Source organism: Leuciscus leuciscus, assembly GCF_965113295.1.
Source record: "Leuciscus leuciscus genome assembly, chromosome: 21".
In the NCBI taxonomy this organism is placed as follows: Eukaryota; Metazoa; Chordata; class Actinopteri; order Cypriniformes; family Leuciscidae; genus Leuciscus; species Leuciscus leuciscus.
Window position 1 is genome coordinate 10,461,649 of NC_138745.1, and position 20,996 is coordinate 10,482,644.

General features: G+C 38.9%; 2 protein-coding genes across 4 annotated transcripts in view; one reads left to right on the forward strand and one right to left on the reverse strand.

The window, feature by feature from the left end:
* Positions 1-204: 204 nt before the first annotated feature.
* Positions 205-19,266, reverse strand: samd14 (sterile alpha motif domain containing 14). Of its 3 annotated transcripts, none has more exons than XM_082151049.1 (10): positions 19,017-19,266; positions 16,679-16,728; positions 13,023-13,180; positions 12,126-12,483; positions 10,078-10,165; positions 6,059-6,127; positions 5,804-5,939; positions 5,138-5,251; positions 1,061-1,259; positions 205-513 (listed from the first exon to the last, which is right to left on the reverse strand). In XM_082151049.1, the coding sequence occupies exons 2-9, from the start codon at positions 16,719-16,721 to the stop codon at positions 1,098-1,100; spliced, it is 1,128 nt and encodes a 375-aa protein (XP_082007175.1). In that variant the 5' UTR covers positions 16,722-16,728; positions 19,017-19,266; the 3' UTR covers positions 205-513; positions 1,061-1,097. The 3 variants fall into 3 exon arrangements, with proteins under 3 accessions (XP_082007175.1, XP_082007176.1, XP_082007174.1); XM_082151050.1 differs by lacking the exon at positions 205-513 and adding an exon at positions 18,893-18,935 and having other exon boundaries at positions 975-1,259; XM_082151048.1 differs by lacking the exon at positions 205-513 and having other exon boundaries at positions 975-1,259; positions 19,017-19,265.
* A 1,087-nt stretch (positions 19,267-20,353) lies between these two features.
* The window catches only part of top2a (DNA topoisomerase II alpha), a 41,108-nt gene continuing 40,465 nt past the window's right edge, over positions 20,354-20,996 (forward strand). Inside the window, exon 1 of the mRNA XM_082152259.1 lies at positions 20,354-20,541. Coding sequence (XP_082008385.1) covers positions 20,515-20,541 — 27 coding nt within the window. The 5' untranslated portion in view covers positions 20,354-20,514. The remainder of the gene's footprint in view (positions 20,542-20,996) is intronic.

The following is a 20,996-nucleotide window of genomic DNA, read 5'->3' on the forward strand; positions in this document are numbered from 1 at the left end:
CTTTGAGAAAATGATGCATACTTTTTGTAATTTGTATGAAATGAACAAAAAATGACAAATCGGTTTAGGACAGTTACAAAGTGTTCAGATCACCGTGTTAATTGTTTTGAAAGCAGCGATCTGATTTTGGAGAAATGTGTCAAATTGATTGAGAAATCTGTAATTGCTCTGACCGGGTCATTCAGTGCGATTTGTGAGCCGGTTCAACCGAATCGGCTCAGAGTCAGAATAACTGTTCGTTCACGAATTAGACATTGCTATCGGGTTTTGTTAGAGCAGGTCTCAATGTCAGATGCGAGATGTCTCCATCGGGCCAGGTGGTACATTAGATCGCTGTCGAAAGCTGAATATTATTTTTGGGCTTCATTGGTTGCATTAAATGTTTCTGATTCACTAAAAAGGACCAGAGTCATTTGTTCTCTCAGGTCTCGTTGTATCGGACAGTAGATTTAGAAGTCGAGGGCCGTTGGGTAGCAGTCTAGTTCCTCTTGCTCATCCAGGTTTTGCCCAAAGCTGCAAAATACATTAATGACATTGATTTTTTTTCTACAAGACAGTTCCACATAAGCCCATGTCATCATGCTTACATGATCCCAGAACACCCTTAACTCAAATATTTCTCTTTAATGACACAGGTGACATATTTATCATTTATTTTTTCAAGTGTAAGACATCAAGCTGTCTGCTATTCAAGCACTACTTAAACTAACTTTTTTCCCTTCTTTTTCTAAATGATATGTCAAAATTGTTTTTGTTTTTTTTGTGGATGCTTTCATGTCCACAAATATGTTGGGAATGTCTTATTATTGTACAATAAGTTACAAATGTACAACAATGTACATTAAACAACTATTTCTGTGCCTCATATGTCATCAAAAGGAGTTAAAATGATGATTCATAAAAATTACACACTTAACCTTTAGAGATCTTGCACTGATGTTCCAGAATCACTTTTTCAATAAAATATCTAAATGAACAATTTTGCAAGTTATCTTTATTACTATATCAATCGGTAATACATTGTGAAAGCCAAAGCAACGTTTGACATTAATAATGGCACCTGCAGCATAATTGTATTTAGTCTTTCAGAAATGCCATCAAGTGGTCAGTAATTTTTGTCCATCTTCACTGTGTCCATTTTTCCCGCCATCCCGTTTTCCATTAACGGCGTTCTGTCGCTCTGTCCGATCTTTACCAGCAGCAGAAAGCATCTTCTTTTTAAAACTGAAATCTGTGCCTCGACTGTTGTCATAGTCATTCTGAAAAAAGGAGCAAACTATACCTTTAATATTATGCAAAATTGGTTACAGGTGTAATGATTGAAGAATGACTGCTTAAAGGCCAAAAATGAAAATTCTGTCATTAATTACTCACCCTCATGTCGTTCCAAACCCATAAGACTCTCGTTCATCTTCTGAACACAAAGGTAGATCTTATTGATAAAATCTGAGAATTCTGTCCCTCCATTGACAGCAACACAACTGACCGTTTGACGCTTCAAAACGTTCATAAGAGATCTTAAAACTAATTGATATGAATTGAACGGTTTATCTGATGAATATATTGAATTTAGGCTTTTATTCACATTTATTTGCTTTTATTCAGTTGCGGAGCTGTCTATGGAGGGACAGAAAGCTCTCAGATTTCATCAAAAAGATCTTCATTTGTGTTCCGAAGATAATGAATGAAAGTCTTACAGGTTTGGGATGACATGAGGGTGAGTAATGATAGCACAAGTACATCTTGGAGATGTCTATTTGATGTCTGCATTTACATCTGTGCAAGATGTATTTTGCTCATCTGCAATGCATCTCTAGGACGTTTCCTGATAGATGTCATATAGACATTTAGAAGATGTCTTTAAGATGTTTAAGATTTAAAATGTATGTAAAACTGCCTTCTCTAAGACATATATCAGATGTTTTTACATAGCAGATGCTTTCCAGATTAACAGATCTTTAGCAGACAAGATGTACCTGTGCTATCTGGACAGATTAGGCAAATGTTTTAATGTAGCATATTCAAACAGCACAGCAGTTTATTTACTGAGCAGAAATTGAATATGCAGCACAAACCACCTTTAATATGATTAAGCTAGTGTGAATCTGTTTCACTTCAATATAATATGAGTGTCCTTCATACTGAAAGATGGTTGTATGCTGCATAGCAGTGTGCCAGCGCCATTGATCTCCAAATGTTCCTCTTTGCATTTAAGAAGACTAAAATGAAAAATCTATGTTAATGTTCTACCTGTATATTAAAACGTTCCTGCAAGCAGTTCTGCAACCTTTCTGTCCCTTTTTGCATTTAGCATAAAAAAAAAACTGTAAGACTGATGGCAGACTATCTAGACTCAGAAAGGGCTACTCACTGAGAAAACAAAGGACTTTTCTGGATATTAACATTTGAACTCTCTCTTGCAAAATTAGCATCCCCATCCGAGAGTCAATCACCTCAGTATTGTCTTGTAAGAGTATCTTTTACTCTTTATTCCTGATCATATGTATTGATTTTCTTTGAATTATGGAATTGGCATGATACATTTACCTGACTAATAATAAAATGTTACAACTGAATTTATTCTGACTTGCTCTGAAATTATTTTCTCAAGAAGATTAAGTGAATGCAAATGTTACCGCAAATCTGCGTCAGGTTGTAATGGACTAAAGTCCAGTTTTGAGTGGAGCATAGGGCGCACCAACTGCCATTTTAGAGCTCCGGCTAACACTTGGCACTAGTTCAAGTGTACTTAGACTGTAAAGGCTAAAAAGGGAATTTCCGTTTAGGACAACAAAACGTTGATCCACCAACCTAAATACGGTGTGCCTTACCTCTGTTTAATGTAATGTTACTCTAGCTAAGTGTATGTGGGAAACCATGGCATGACCAAATCAATTATAATATAGGAGAAGTAATGTTGGTTGGCTTATATCTGTAGTAGTGGTCATGACCTCTGACTGGAGATAGTGTTACTTTAATTCAAGTGTATACAGATCTATGGGGACTAAACAAATACTTTGAGATAGAGCAAGCATGAAGGAGGCCATCTAAACAGTGTAGTCAATTACCTTGAGTTTGTGATTGTGAAACCCACGTTAAACAACCTGCGTGAGGCTCTCTGTGTGACATAGATTTCTAATGAATGAGTAAAATATAAAATAAAGAGTTAAATAGAATAATCTAGACATCTGATTATTCTATTTAACTCTTTATTTTATATTTTACTCGTTCATTTGGAATCTATGAATTGGCATTCCAACCTAAATTCGAGGTCGCAATAAAATGGAGTCAGATAAAAGTAAATTGGAATTAAACTATACTTTGCCACACTGAAAAGACAGAACACGCAGGTAATCTTCACCCGGTTATCGGAAACTGTCGCTAGGCCAATTGGGCAGGCCTTAGGCATACTTTTTATACACTACCATTCAAAAGTATGGAATAATTAAAGGGTTAGTTCACCCAAAAATGAAAATTGTGTCATTAATGTCGTTCCAAACCCGTAAGACCTTCGATATTTTTGATGAAATCCAAGAACTTTCTGATCCCTCCATAGACAGCAAGCAAGGTCATTGCAACATTCAAGGCCCAGAAAGGTACTTTTTGTGTGAAATAAATAAATAAATAACGACTTTATTCAACAATTTCCTCTCTTCTGTGTCAGTCTCCTATACGCTGTACGCGTTGTTTTGTTTTTGTTTTTTGCACACAAAAAGTATTCTCGACGCTCCTGTCGCTTCATAACATTACATTTAAACCATTGTAGTCACATTGACTATATCAATGATGTCTTTACGGCCTTTCTGGGCCTTGAAAGTTGCAACGTTGCAGTCTATGGAGAGATCAGAAATCTCTAATTTGTGTTCCGAAGATGAACGAAGGTCTTACGGGTCTGGAACGACATGGTTTTAGTAATTAATGATACGATTCAAATTTTTAAAATATTTTTAAATAGAAATATTTTGTAACATTATCAATCTCTTTACTGTCACTTTTGATACATTTAATTCGTCTTTGCAGCATGAATAAAAAGTTTTCATTTCATTATTTTTTTCTTTTTTTAAAACCTTTTTTGGTTTTGAAAAACTTTTGAATGGAATTGTATCACGGTTTCCACAAAAATGTTAAGCAGTACAGCTTTTTTCAACATTGATAATGATAAAAAATGTTTCGTGAGCACCAAACTGGCATATCAGAATGATTTCTGAAGGGTCATGTGACACTGAAGAATGGAGTAATAATTCTGAAAATGTAGCCTTTCCAACATGTTTGTCATTAGCCTGATGTAGTCATACTCAGATTCTAGTCAGAATATGAGTCTGATACTGCTCCATTGGGCTGTGATTATGGGGCGTGTTTCAACTGAACCAGGAAAGACAATGCCTCTGCACTCAATTGGATAGACCTACAACCAATCAAAGCAACAGAGTAAGTGACGTATGTTCTTCATTCATCTTTCCGATCGACAAATACCTTGATCGCGGTTCTCTGTTCCTCTTTTAAAATTAACGCGCTGTCGATATCTTCTATAAAAGACGTGATGGCGGAATCTACACATCTCAATTCTCCAGTGGCAGTCGTTTTTGTTGTAAACGAATTCAACCCAAGCGCTCTTTGGTGACGTAGATGATTACGTTACTGTTGATCTACTGTCGATCATCTGTCCATCATCGCATAAAGCCCGCCCTGACAATTTGATTGGTCCGAACAGCTCTGGTTCGAGCATAGTTGCTCCACAATGGATCAAGTCCAGACCGAACTTCCCGACCTCAAATGTTGTGGGCGGGGCTAAGTTCGGCTGGCATCCAGCCTAGTTTGTCACAGCTGCGTCCCAATTCAGAGGCTGCATCCTTTCAAGGCCGCATTCGAAAGGCTGATTGCATCACCGTGGCGCGACGAAGTCTGTCCCAATTCGAAGGCTCCTTCAAATGCGTCCTTCGTTTTACGGGTAATGAAGGATACAACAGATGAATCCTTTGCATCCCATGCTACCCCAGAATTCATTGCACTGAGGTGATGACAGGAGAATTTGCTGAATTTGGACTGGTATATTTGGATGAACTATTCTATGAAAGGCACAAACCAGTTGGACTGACCAAATTTAGACATGTGAGTGGGTGATTTGTAGTTATCTCACCCCATCTGAATGCTCGGGGAGGGTCTGATATGGTTGTGATGACTCAGTCTTGCAGGGTCTGGCGTCTTCCAGTAAACCCACTGAAGAATCAAAGTCCTCATCAGTACTGGAGCCCTTGAAGAAAGAGTAATGAGTGCTATAGTGCTGTATCATGCCATAATTGCTGTTTAAAATAAATAATTTTTCTTTTTCATACAGGCATTGTAGGCCAAACCTGGAAGCAATTTAGCATTTTAGCCCTTCCGGTTCAATGGGTTTTTTAAATGGGTTTTTGAATATTTTAACTCAAACTTTCATGGATTTTTTTTTTTGTTTTAAACAAAGCCTGAAAGAGTTGTCAGAAGCTTAATGGTGGAGCATTTTTTTATAGCTTACATTTAGCGTTTTACTTCTGATGATTGCTTCAAAATGTATAAAAGTTGTGGTCATTTGTTAAGATTATGATAAACAAAACCTGTAAGAATCATAAACTTTTGTTGGTCACAAAGCTTATTTTCTGAAATAATCTAAAAGCCGATGGAAAAATCCTATTTGGGGTTTTGACGAGAGAACCAGTATAATGCTGACTTCCGGGTTGGCCTACAAAAATATGTCATCACTGCAACACTTTATTGTTCCTCATACAACAATAATAGGAAATGTGGAATCTAGTTAAGGTTAGGTAACCTGGGTGAAAGGTTTGGATTGGGACTGAATGTTCTTGGGGGAGCCAGAGCCTCTTAATCTTTCACTGAACCAGGAGAAAGGCACAAACGGTGGACCAGAGGAACGTGAGGATCGGTTCTCTGTTCTCTCTGAATCCCTGCATACAAACACACAAAATACCTCACACACTTGCATCTATACAGGTATGCAAGGAAACATAGGTGATCAGATGACTGACATTAGCTGAGTAAACACAGGACAGACTCACACACATACCGATTTCCTGCTGATAGTCTGTTGGATCTGTCTTTCCTGACCTTTCCATATGTGCGACGCAAAGTGACCCTGCCCCGCAGAAAAACAAGCAGATAAAATTTTGATCCCAACTCTGGCCACTACTATGTCATCTGTATGATGTTAGTGGTTGACAGAGAGCTTAAAAAATATTTGCTCTCATATACAAATTCCTGGAGTTTACAGTCGTCAGGAAGTAAAGCAACAAAATGCCTAATTACATAGATTCTATAGTGTCTGCATGTTTAACATTAAAAAAACATTTAACCTATGCCAATATTTTTACAAATGAAATGTAGCAAACAAACTCCTGATACGATAAAAACTGTAGTTAGATTGTACATTGTACTTTAAAGGAACCGTATGTAAGATTGTGGCCAAAACTGGTACTGCAATCACTTTCAAATTACTGTAGAGCGGTGTATCCCCTCCCCCTCCCCCCTGACTCGAGGTTGCTAGCCTGACGTCGTCATACTCAGATTCTAGTCAGAATATGAGTCTGATACTGCCATAGACAGTATAAGAAATGGACAGAGTCATCTCATTGGAACTCAACTGAGGCAAGTGAAGCCCATTTTCAGCGATTTTTTAGGACTTCCGTTCCTGACGCGCAGACTCAAACTGAGCTTGACGACGTAGATGTGACGTGAGCAACCCGTCTGTCTTCTAGTGGCTGTGGCATGAGAAATCTGAATCATTCCCTTCCGAATCTTGCAGAGACGGAGAGTGTGAGTAGGAGGTGTCCATGAGCTAGGAGCAGGAGCAACTTTTGCTAGGTATTCTGATGAATTATTTTGTCATTTTGCCTCCACGTCTCCCCGATTGCCCGCGAGCTTCTCCTCCCGTCAATACGGTAATCTCTATACTGTGCGACAGAGAGTCGCGTGGTTATGACGCAATCGTTAGCCTACTTTTACAAAAACTGTTTTTACGGGGCCATAACGTAAGCTACAAGGTAATGGAGCATTTTATACATTGTCGTGTTTCTTTAGAAATAAATAATGGACAAATGGAGTCTTCAAATGCCTCAGATGTAAAGTTATTCGCTGTCAAAGTGACGCTAAAATGAATGGGAGTCAATGGGATGCTAACAGCAGGTGAAGTTCTGCTACAAGATGGTGGCACGCGGCCGGCTTCAACTTCCGGTCGACTTCCTTCCCGCTTGGATACTGCTCCATTGAGCTTTGATTATGGGGCGTGTTTCAACCATAGACAGTATAAGAAATGGACAGAGTCATCTCATTGGAACTCAATTGAGGCAAGTGAAGCCCATTTTCAGCGATTTTTTAGGACTTCCGTTCCTGACGCGCAGACTCAAACTGAGCTTGACGACGTAGATGTGACGTGAGCAACCCGTCTGTCTTCTAGTGGCTGTGGCATGAGAAATCTGAATCATTCCCTTCCGAATCTTGCAGAGACGGAGAGTGTGAGTAGGAGGTGTCCATGAGCTAGGAGCAGGAGAAACTTTTGCTAGGTATTCTGATTAATTATTTTGTCATTTTGCCTCCACGTCCCCCCGATTGCCCGCGAGCTTCTCCTCCCGTCAATACGGTAATCTCTCTACTGTGCGACAGAGAGTCGCGTGGTTGTGACGCAATCGTTAGCCTACTTTTACAAAAACGGTTTTTACGGGGCCATAACGTAAGCTACAAGGTAATGGAGCATTTTATACATTGTGGTGTTTCTTTAGAAATAAATAATGGACAAATGGAGTCTTCAAACGCCTCAGATGTAAAGTTATTCGCTGTCAAAGTGACGCCAAAATGAATGGGAGTCAATGGGATGCTAACAGCAGGTGAAGTTCTGCTACAAGATGGTGGCACGCGGCCGGCTTCAACTTCCGGTCGACTTCCTTCCCGCTTGGTTTCAACCGAACCAGGAAGGAAAATGCCTCTGCACTCAATTGGATAGACCTATAACCAATCAGAGCAACGGAGTAAGTGATGTATGTTTTTCATTCATGTTTCCGATCGACAAATGCCTTGATCGTGGTTCTCTGTTCCTCTTTTAAAATTAATGCGCTGTCGATATCTTCTATAACAGACGCGATGGCGGAATCTACGTATAATGTTTTATAAACAAAGTTCGAGAGGAGCACGTTCAAATAATCAATCCAATCAACTTGTCATCAAACAATGACCGTCTGGTCTACACTATCAGCATGAGAGGAAGCATATATTTATTCACTTTGTCAACTCACCTAACATTCCATGACAGTTTTCAGCATCCCTCCACTCACTCTCGGCCTGTTCTTCCACAGCCTGGAATAAGGGGGGAGCACTTTGGGTTCGGGCCGAATACCGAGCCCGCCCTCTCCTCGGACAGCACGCCAAATATGCATTTATTCTATCTGACTTATTTGTAAGTGTGAACTCGTGAAATAACAATTCTCCAGCGGCAGTCATCTTGTAAACGAATTCAACCCAAGCGCTCGTTGGTGACGTGGATGATTACGTTACGTTGCTCATCTGTCCATCATCGTATAAAGCCCGCCCTGACAATTTGATTGGTCCGAAAAATTTTTGTTCGGGCATAATAGCTCCTCAACGGAACGAGTCCAGACCGAACTTCCCGACCAAAAAATGTTGTGGGCGGGGCTAAGTTCGGCTGGCATCCAGGCTACGAGGTTGCCAGTTAGGCTGCAGGATTCAGCAGGAACCTAGGCTGCTACAAGGAGCTTCCAATGGCAAGTCCTTGTATATACAATATACAAATCCTTGTTTTATTTCGGACTTTGTCACGACGTATTTCGGATTCATAACGAGGTCTTTTAGGTTCCGTAGACATTTTTTATCCGACACGTTTGTAGCTGCAGCTGTGGTAACTAGAGCAGAGCTGGCAACCCGGATGCCGAAACACTACTGACTTTGTGATTAGTAGATAGGTGGAGGGTGGCGCTTCAGGCCAAAACACAACATGACAACATCAACATCAGGGCTGCGTTCAGCCCCGGCAAAACGTTGCACAACGTTTTTTAAACAGAAACGGTGATGCGTTGAACACACTGTTCTGATGACGCAAGAGTTGCAACTATGGCAGCTGAGAAGGCTCATTCTTTGTGTTCTTTGTGAAGAATTTTCTGAGCCTGATGAAGTCGGTATAAATATGTGTTTAATACTACAAAATATGCTCGATGTTACAGTTACTGCACTTGCCGCCCAGAACAAAACGAGTGAAGGGATTGCTGAAACTGAAATGGAAGCACACATCTTACCTAATTCAGACTAAAATACATCTATTTAGCCTCACATACTGACTTTATTTGTAGGTCATACTGTTTTAATACCCTGTATTTTCTTTCTCATTTTTAGGAAAAGCACTTAATTACCATTGTTTATTTCTATACCAAATGTCATACACTTGCAATGAAGCTAAAAATATAAACAACTACATCATTATGTTGATATCCTATATTTTTACAATAAAACTTACGACAAACATGTCTTCTAATATCCTCAGTTGTTGCGTATACCGAGCTGCATCGAACACATTTGTAAATTACTTTCCTTGAACCCATTGTGCAAGTTCACTTTAATACCCCGTGTTTTATATACATGTTGCTGCTGATTGGACTGCAGTTCTGACACACCCACCAAACAAGAGAAAACGTATCTCAAACCCCGTTGCACACCGGTGCACGCCGTTTCCAGGAAACATGACGTTCAACCCGGAAACCGTAGCAAAACGTTGCGCACCGTTTTGAACTTGAACATGCCCCAGTTGAGGGCTGCAACTTCACTTTTAAATGACAATATCCTGGCCGGACTACTGTTGTCAGTGATATAAGTATTTGAAATGAACATGATTTCTTAATGTCTAGTGACATATCAGGGCCATTTTATGATTAATTGAAATACATTTCTTACATACGGTTCCTTTAATACAATTATAACTTAAACATGTTAACTTATATTTTAACTGCTTTTATTCAATTTAAAAATATTATTTAACTGAATCAACTTAAATACAGTTATTTACAGTAGGATTTGTAGGAAACTAACCCCAGATCAAGAAACCGTCTCCTGGTTTTCTTGTCCAGCAGCACTGTTGGACTCTCTGGTTCATCAGGGCCTGTGTCATGACTGTCATCTGAAAACAGATCATCAAATTGAGCATCAGAATCCAGATCAGAATCTGGGCCCAGGTGGTCAGATATTTTAATCTGGAACAGAAGGATTTGGAAATATCATGTTTTGCTATCCAGGATCAGGTAATCCATCTCACTTTTATGGCGATTTTTCAAAAGCAAGATTGGATTGGATCACCCTAAAACAGATACACTTTGATACAACAGATACAACTTTTCCCGATTGCCAAATCCGGATTACACGTGCTCTGAATGGGCATACATGTAACAGTGTAGGCTACTAGCTACTGTCAATAAAAAACAACAGGTAGAATAGTCAGTGTTGGGACACTTTGTGTGTTTTTATTTGAATTGTTAGAAACTACTTTTGACTGGTTCATCTCAGATAATTGATTGATCATATTTAATATAAAGTGATAAATGGCATTTAAATTAAATAATTTTGTTTAATATTGATAGCTGTTTGGGCCGGGGAGATTATATTATGGAGAATATTTTTTATTTTCTTTTTTTACTGTACTGAAAGGCGTATTAGCCAACCTAATGTCTACTCTATCTACTTTATTTTTTACTGTAACGGTAAACAAATCAAGTGAAAAATGTGAATACATTCGAATGAATATATACTATATGATGCAAATTTTTTATTATTCGACCAATTTTATAATTTTATTACATTTTGTTGCTGAATTCCACCCTTAATCCATCCTTCTGATGAGATCACGGTAATCCTGATTTATTTATTTTTTTTAGATCAAAGGTATCCCAATCTTACTAAAAAAGGTTTTGAACAAAAACCAAGACTGGGTTACGTGATCTAATTTGATTTCAGAAATCATTTTTCTTTTGAACAACCTATTTTCAAGATTTGATCAAATCCGAGTTAATTATTTCAGAAAAAGTGGGCCCAGGATAAGAATCATAATCAATCAATAAGAATTCAGAATCATAATTTTTCCAGATCAGAATAGAGTATCTACAAAATCTACAGTAATCCAGGTCAGAACTCAGAATCAGAGCGGAAGTCAGATTCAGGAACAGAATCAGTTCAGATTTGCTATCAGAATCAAAATAAATTCAGGATTAGAATTCACATTCATTGCCCAAGTTACTCTTTTAAGTAATCTTGCTGATTTCTTGCCACTTTATTAGGTATACTTTGCTAGTACAGGGTTGGACCCCCTTTTGCCTTCAGGATTGCCTGAACTCTTTATTGCATAGTTTCAACAAGGTCCTGGAAACATTCCTCAGATATTTTTTGTCCATATTAACATGATAGCATCATGCAATTGCTGTTGATTTGTCGGCTGCACATTCATGATGCAAATCTCTAGTTCCACCACATCCTAAGGTGCACTTCAGGAATGAGACCTGGTGACTAGCTAGGCCATTTGAGTGGTGAACTCATTGTTATGTAGTTTGAGATGATTTGAGCTCTGTGACATGCCGCATTTTCCTGCTGGAATTAGCCATCAGAAGATGGGTATACTGTGGTCATAAACGGATGGACATGGTCAGCAACAATACTCAGGTAGGCTGTGGCGTTTAAATAATGCTCAGTTGGTACTAAGGGGCCCAAAGATCGCCAAGAAAACATTCCCCACACCATTACACCATCAGTGACCTGAATGTCATTTCATATTTTCTCTTTTTGAACCATTCTCTGTTAACCCTAGAGATGGTTGTGTGTGAAAATCTCAGTTTCTGAAATACTCAGACCAGCCGTCTGGCACCAACAACCATGCCACGTTCAAAGCCACTTAAATCACATTTCTTCCCCAGTTTCAATGTAAGCAGATCATCTTGACCATGTCTACATGCCTAAATGCAATGAGAAGCTGCCATGTGATTTCCTGATTAGATATTTGCATTAACATGCAGTTGAACAGGTGTACCTAATAAAGTGGCCGGTGACGGTGAGTGTATATATTTGGTGATGAGATGTACTTATGCAGTTCAAACCTTCGCTCTGTGAGTATTCTCCATAGTGTAGGAGGGGTTGGCTGCCCTCTCGTGACTTGAGGTTGTCCGTCTCGCAGCGATGGGCTGGGGAAGATGTCTCTGAATGGACGCAGGGTCTGCAGGGGGATTTAGAACGGGTGAGGTGCAAAGTCTCCTGAGAGGAGGTGTTCAGGAGGTGTCTGTAGCTCCGTCTTTCATCTTGTACCTCCCTTTCTCCAACCACAGTGTAGGGGTCAAAGGTGAAGGACTGGTCTCTCCGTGAGGAAGGGGAGGAGAGAAGCAGATCAGAGGAGGGGGAGGAGCAGCGAAAGGAAGGGTGGAGTGGAGAAGATGAGGTCTGCACGGAGCCGCCATAACTCTAAACCGCACACAAAGACACACATAGCATTTTTGAACTGGCATGAAAACACTGTTTTCAACATTGATAAGAAGAAGAAGAAGAAAAAAAAATTCTTGAGCATCAAATCAGCATATTAGAATGATTTCTGAAGGATTGTGACACTGAAGAGTGGAGAAATAGCTGCTGAAGTTATTTAAAATTGTAATAATATTTCACAATATTGCTATTTTTACTGTGTTTTTGATTAAACAAATGCAGCCTTGATGAGCATCTTGATGAGCTACTTCTTTCAAAAACATTAAAAATCCACTGCACTTTGTCATTCTTTAGTTATTTACCTATAGTAGTAATCGGATGTCTCACACATTCACAGAAAATAGCTTACTTCCAGTTGCATGATAATGTGGATGGGGCATTAATTGAGTCAGGACTGGTGTTGCCTCAAAAAATAGTTGTATTATGATGGCCCTTATAACAGCGAACAAGTTCGGAATGACATGAGGGTAAGTAACAACATGATACATAAGAGTTTGTCATTTGTGTGTGTGTATACACACCATTCTATCAGTGCTTTCATCCCCATCTATTGAGCTCACACTATCTCTCAGGCGCGTTCGGGAGGGCCGATGCCTCTTGGTTTTGATTGACAGTTGTGCTTTAGCTTTTTGTAGGCTGCTGTCAAGTCGTTCTGTCTCAGGAACCACCTCTGTCAGATCTGATATGGTATAAAACACATACAGTAGACATAAGTAACACTTTTTTGATATTGAGTATTTGGAGGCAAACATGTCGACAAAGACACAAACTGCAAACATGATGAAAATCTTGATAAAAGACTCCTGCGCTGGTCTCAACACACACTCATGCACATATTAGTGTTCTCGTTACAATCCATAAAACGCAGTGACACCGTAAAAGCAGGCCTGAAGCGCTATTAAGCTGTCAGCAGCCTAGATTACTTATATGAATGATGGGCGGTCATTCCTCATGTGCACCCTGGGGGTGTGTGAGGGGTCAGAAACAGGAAATACACAAACACACACTGACATATACATGAAAGTGAGAGAATGACAATGGGCAATGTGTAGATATGTGCAAAATACAAAGTTACAGATTCAATTGTATTCACATTTCAGTATTTTGTGTTTAGAAAATGAACGTGTTAGTAAAAACCAAACTGCTCAACTTCACACAATAACATTCATAGACATAAATTTGCTGTGATTTAATGATTTGATGCATAAATAAATAATTAATTAATTATACTGTGGTTAAATTCAGCAGTTTTTTGCACATTTATTTGAATTCTTTATATTGTATACTGCTTACTATTTTTTTTAAGTAGGCTATTATGTTGAACATTTTGTAAAAAATGACATCATTATGTTTGTGAAATGACCTCATCACAATGATTTTTTTATTATGAGTGGCGAGTTACAATGAGTTACAACCATCATCTTGGAAATTAAACCAAGGTCAAGTGAAGAGCATTGCATTGTGGGATATACAGCATTGTGTGTCTCTGAAAAAATTGGTACAAAAACATCAGTGTACAAAAACTGTCACTGGGGTGGAACACTTTAAATGTTATTGTAATTTGTGATATTGTGATGTTATTTATTATTATTTTCTTCTGTTTTCTGGATTGTAATGGAGTGCTGTAATTTTATGTAACAACATCCTGCCCAGGGACTACAGATGCAAATTAGCTATCTAGCTAACTCTGGCACAACATTTGTGTTGTGCATGGTCCCTGTTAAATAAATTTTTTTTAAAAACAAAAAAAAACTAATGTACACTATTTAGTCTACTGTACACTTTAGGTAATAGTCATAAACTTTTAAAAAGATGGACAGCGCATCTCCACTTCCTTCCACTGTAGAAATATTAAGCAAAAACATCCCCGTAATGGTCGTTGCCGATTACATAGTTCAGAGTCCGAGTCTGCGCAGGAGTTATCCTGAGGTGGAGCTGCCATTAGGGTGTGATTTGCCGCAATGGCCACCACGTAAACTTTCAGTGTGAACGGTATCACATTCAGCGGGGTCTATTTTCAGAGTTCTTCACCTGCTTCAGAAAGGTAGGGAGCCTTTGCCTCTGAGATCGTTCTCATGACTTCCCAGTGAAGGCCTAGTGGTTCCCATCGAGGGGCCAAACATGCAGGTCCCACAACTCCAGTTGGGGGTGCCAGATCATTCCTCTCGCCAGGGAGAGAATGTCTCTCCTCAGCGTTATGGGACATGGACCTGCTGACAGTAGCTGGACTAATTTTGAGAACCAGGGCTGGTTCTGCCAGCGTGGTGCCACCAGAAGAACAGCACATACTTCTTCCCGAATTCGACTGATGACCTGCTGAAGCAGGGCTACAGGGGGGAAGGCATAGAGGCACAGAAGGCAGGCAGTGGGAGTTCTCTTCTGTCGCAAAGAGGTCTACATCTGCCTGACCGAAGGTGCACCATATTGAAATCTCCACGTGACAACATGTCTGCTCCTTCATTTGAGGAGCCCGGCACGTGAACCACCCTCACTGAGCGGAGGTTCCTCTTTGCCCATGGGAGAAGACGGCTTGCCAATCTGTGCAGAGGGCGAGACCTGAGACCTCCTTGGTTGTTTATGTAAGCAACCACTGTCCTGTTGTCCCAGCAGACCAGGACATGATGAGAACATTTGAGTTCTGGAACTCCTTAAATGGCAAAATTACTGCCATAATTTCCAGGCAGTTAATGTGCCTATTCGACATGGGCGACCCACCCCAGCCTGTTTTGGAGGCGTCTGTCACGACCACTTTCCTCCTGGGAACTGAGCCCAGAGTTACCCCATTCTGGTAAAAACGAGGGGGATTTCCAAGGGACCAAGGCTCTGACACAGCCGTGGGTCACCCTGAGAGGGACAGTGTGTCGGCCTGTGTGCCACGCATGGGGTGGGGCGAGACCCTTTAACCAGAGCTTGAGTGTGGAGCAGGCCCAGCAGAATGACAAAGGTAGCTGCCGCTATGAGTCCCAGTAGCTGTTGCCACCTTTTAAAAATAATCCATTCAAGGTTATGTGTTACAGTGATTGTCTCATGGTACTCTAATCTAAAGTTTTTAGCTTTTGACCAGCAGAGTGTTTATGACTGACCCAAATTTTGAGAAGTTCAAATAAAAGCTGTAGGAGGAGTTCCAAAAATGGAAACTGAAAACACCAGGTGCACTAAACTTTATTAAAGTAATCAATAGAGAAAATAAATAACTTCTAGGCTATTAAGTTCATACGCTCCCCAATCAATTTTCACTATACGGCAGGACCTCATTAAGAGAGACAACCAGGAATATTGTACCATGCGAGGAGGGGAGTGTAGGAGTAAAAACATTAATTTGCTTCGAAGGTAAATTGATTTTTAATGATAACTTAAACCTTTAATGACAGACATACTGTGAGTTATGAGGTTGTTCATCAAGGTTATGTACTTTTGCTAAAGCCATGCATTCGCATAATTTCTACTTATTTTTTTAAAATAATCATGTTTAACAGCTGAATTCGTGGTGAAAAATTACATTACCCATGTTTTTGTACAGAAAATGTCATTAATCAGTGAGTCCCAGTGAGATTTTTATTTTTTATAATAATAATATACAGTATATATGTGTATATATATATAACTTAAACAAATCCCTATGGGAAAAATGAATGAAAAAATAATTCCAGAACCAGCGCTGCTGCAAAAAGTGGCCAGCACTAATGCATGTTATGAGGGAGGCTGCTTATTGGGTCTGGGGGAGTAAGGGCATGAACATAAATATTTAATATTTTTAGGAGCCACCCTGCCACATGGTTCTACTCCATTCCATTCTCCAAAATTGTTTTCAGATCTCAGCACTAATTCCTGCGGTGACGTAGACACTGACTCAGCAAGGCTGCACCTTCAAAGCCTGTACTAAAATCCTATGAAGCCAGCCTCTTGAATATGCCCATTAAATCTACCATAAATTCCTTAATTCCCATTGCCATGATAGATGGCATCTAAAAATTCACAAAAATGTTTGATAAAATATTTACAACTCTAAAACAAACCAATGCATATCCACTGAGAGAATTGTAGCCCTTGGTGCTTTTAGAGGCCAGACTGTAGCTGCTCTCTCCTGTAATGCGCTCAGTGTATTGGGAGTGTGGAAATGAAGATCTGGACATTAATGGAGGGGGGAAGGGTTGGGCAGACAGGAGAGGTCACTCACCAAACACATCCTCTTCTGCCTCGGCCAGTGGAGTGGAGGACATCTTAAATCTGAAAAAGAGAAACTTTCAAATTTAACTGCATGGACAAGAGAACATTTCTATACTGACCACATACAGGGCAGTGGCGGCCGGTGCATTCAAGTGGGGAAGCACAGATCAGTTGCAAAGTACTGGGATCTGTTCTTTTTGTTTCTGTAATGTTGATTCTAAAATCTGCTTCTCAAACTACCACTAAGCAGTGAAATTAACTGAAAATAATTGACCATGCTCAGAACTCAGAAGACAATCTCTGGACATTTACAGCTAAGTTTTAATTTAATTTTTTTTTTAAAAAATGTATTTTTTATTTTTTATTTTAGAGTAAGAAAGTCTTCCCTGTGAAGACCAAAAAATGAAATGAATCATGTCGTTCCAAACATGTATGACATTTTTTCTTCTTCTTTGGACCACAAAAGAATATATTTTGAAGAATGTTGGCAACCAAATAATTTTATATGGACAAAAATAAACTATATATAATTGTATATGGACGAAAAAAGAAAGAAAGAAAAGAAAAAAACAGATATAGTTCTCAAAAAAAAAAAAAATCTTCAAAGTCTTAATGGTTTGGAACGATATAAGGGTGAGTGAATGATGACAGAATTTCCATTTTTGGCATACTATCCCTTGTTTCATTCTTGTTTGTATATTCTACATGTTTTATGTATTAAATTCACATAAGCACAAAGTCTCTTAGTAGGGGAACAAAAAAATACACATACAGCACCGTTGGCCATGTTAGATTTGGCTGCCACGTAGTGTCCAGGCAACAGGCCACTGTGCCATCTGCTGCCCAGCACCTTCAGAACGGTCAGTGCCCCTGCCATTACATTCATAATATCTATCTATCTATCTATCTATCTATCTATCTATCTATCTATCTATCTATCTATCTATCTATCTATCTATCTATCTATCTCCATCCATCCATCCATCCATCCATCCATCCATCCATCCATCCATCCATCCATCCATCCATCCATCCATCCATCATAATAATAATAATAATAAAAAATCAGGTTTCAATGTAGACCAAATTATTAACATCTGTTTTTGACAACCACAAAAAAAAAAAAAAAAAAAAAAAAAGCTGATGGCAAAGAGAAAGCCACTTGTTTAATTATGTTCATAAAAATTTGCTTTTCAAGTTACCACAAAATACTCCACAAAATACTTATATAAAGAGTGCACAATGTCATACACACAAATACACAACACTATTATGCTAACACACATGACACTAAAATAATGCAATACACATTCATTTGACAACATAAGATGTAACATAAAACCCTAATATACATGAATGATAAGAAAGAAAACAAAATTAAGAACAAACCGTCATATCAATGAAAAACCGTCAAGAATGAGCTGTCTCACAGAGAATTCTGGGAATGTCAATTTACAGTTTTTTACTGTAAATTATAAGATGGCATGTTCTTTTTCACTTCCAAAAACTATATTTAATTGCAGTAGACTATTTTACTGTAAAATTACATGAAATGTCTCATTAGATTTTCCCTCCGGATCTATTACAGATATTAACCGTATGATTTTTACAGACTTTTATCATCATGGAACAGCGAGTAGAGATGGATTGTGATTAGGAGAGGTGGTGGAAAGATTCACATCCTCTGTGGTTAAGTTCAAATGCCTGATCCATTAGCCATGGCTTCTTCTAGGGATAAACAGTTACTAAATACAAAATAAACAAGACAGGACTACAATTTGATCTCAAACATCTAACTTTTGGTTCTTGTTAAAGAATCAATATAGGTTGTTTGTCTGTATGACTATAAAGGCCTCACTTTCACAAGTCATCTCCCTGTGATGGAGATATAAAGCTAATGGCCATAAAACTGCCCCCTCAAACATTATCCCATCTATAAGAATTAGGGGGGGTAGGGCTGCTAAGTAGCTGACAGGCAGGGAATGGCAATAGCAAACAAATCAATATGGAGATGGGAAGGGACGACTCTGACCTGTGTGCACATATCAGCAAATAAAAGCTAACTTTCACTGCAGGGCTAAAAAAAAAAAAAAGGGTACATGCTCATCAACATTTCCTTGCTACGTAGAGATTTATAACCTTGTATGCAGTACAAAGCCTGATCAATACATTACGTGTGAAAGAAGTACTTACAATCTCTATAGAAAGCATTAATATAGCTCACCTCTGCTATAAGAGCTGCAGATGACAATCAGGAAAAACAGAGGCTGTAAATCATGAATATTTCATTATGACACATGGATGGAAAGGGGACAGGATGGAAGAGAAAGATGGATAAACAGACTCACCTCTATGTAGTTGCGTATCCCACAGCACAGCTCAGCTGCTGGGATGGGCTGTCATACTGCTTTTCTGCCCTCCTCACGGGATGCTGCTGGAGGACTTCTGTTCCTGGATGAGCACAAATTTACAACGTCATTGGGCTACTCTGCATGTACGTACACACACACACACACACACACACACAGAGAGAGAGAGAGAGAGAGAGAGAGAGAGAGAGAGAGAGAGAGAGAGAGAGAGAGAGAGAGAGAGAGAGAGAGAGAGAGAGCCCTCAGCAACAGAATGTCAGACACTGCTATACACACCCAAGGACAGTGTTGAAATGAAGGAGGCTGAGAGAGATGGAGAGAGAGAAGGGAGGGAGGGAGAGACACATGTGCATCATGAATCAATGTTATTACCACTCCAACAACCAATCAGCTTTTATACCCGTCACAGAGGAAATCTATCTGTGTGTCTGCTTCCATTTCACTTACAAATACATTTAAATTAAAAAAGGTACTTACGTGTCGTTATGTATGGTAAATCTGCCTATATGTGGATTATCATCTTTTAAAATGCAATCACACAACTTCAAAAAACATATAAAGCATAATTTTAATATAAAAAAGTTTTTACAATAGGCTAAATGTATAGGTGAAATCATGATTTTACATTCATTGACATAGGACAACAGTGTGCTTTGTGCATAAACATATTTGCGTTGTGCATAAGGCACAAAATATTTTGATGGAATATTGCAGTATTATAAATGATTCATCATTTATCACATCATCATCATCATTTATTAATGTGCCCTAGAAATCGTTAATCAAAATAACTTTGATATTCTCTTCTTTGATGACGTGTTAACTGGAGCGAGGGCGGGACAACCTGTCACTCACATGAGATCAACAATCAAATGAGTTGCCGATATACAGAGTCGCACCCAACAATTATTATTATTATTATTATTATTTTCTTGTTTTAAAAGCCGGAAGAAAATATGCTTTTAATATAATTGTTATTTAATAAATTTTGTCATTTCATAGACTAAACGTTATACACATCTAAATGTGATTTAATACATTTCATCCTCAAACAAAAAATTTTCGAATCTTTTCTCAATGTATTTTTATGCCATTTTGATCGTTTGTTTGACCGTGAGAGAGACCCGGAACAAAAATCTCATTGGATAAACGGATGTTATCTCTTTTGTTATTGGACCTATGAAAGCAGGCGGGTCCCTGTTTAAAATCTGTAACGCCATTGGTTAAGGATAAAAAAAAAAAAAACCACACCTTACAGTGATTGGCCAGTGACTTTGGCGGGAGGAGGATACGTGTTTGATTTGAAATTTGAAAGGCGGTTAGTGAGACTCATTGTTATAGTCGCGCGTGTGTCGGTGAATTAGTTCAGGCGCGCAGTCATAACTTTAATTTAGATAGTTTGAGGGATCGCCTAGTGATCAGGGATAGTGATTTGATAGCAGTAGAAGACAAATCGTGCTAGAGGTAAACAGTGACAATGGCAGGAGCAGAAGGACCCCTGAAGGTAAATTAATTCGAAATTCAAACTATCATTATCATAAGCACCGGACTCGTTAAGATTTAACGTTAACTTATATGACGTTCTCATGCTTTTTATTAACAGCTTATAATTTGTTATATCTTGCCCACGAGCAAATGAGTAACGTTAACTTAAATCCTCGTCGTGATCGACTGATCTTTTTGTTCATAGTGTCCAAGTAAGTTACTAACGTTACTTTAGCGTTGAGATGTTACGTTTTTACTTCAGTATATTAACGTTAACCTACTGTCAATATTTGGGTCATACTTTTGCTAGAGTTTAATGTTAACTGCTATGTTTTTCGCTAGCGAACGTTCCGCTACTTTTTGCGTTGTGTATGGGGTTGGGTAACGTTAACTGACCTGTTGTGTTCACTGCCGCTCACCGGGAGAAACACACTAACTTAGTGTTGGGAATGACAATGCTCGAGTGCAACTGGA

Excerpts from the sequence above, each read along its gene's own strand:
- samd14 (XM_082151049.1), bottom strand. The coding sequence starts at position 16,721 with ATGTCCTCCACTCCACTGGCCGAGGCAGAAGAGGATGTGTTTG. Across the intron at positions 6,128-10,077 it reads AGACGGTTTCTTGATCTGGG|GGTCACTTTGCGTCGCACAT; the intron begins GTTAGTTTCCTA and ends TCTGCGGGGCAG. Across the intron at positions 5,940-6,058 it reads AGACTATCAGCAGGAAATCG|GGATTCAGAGAGAACAGAGA; the intron begins GTATGTGTGTGA and ends GTTTGTATGCAG.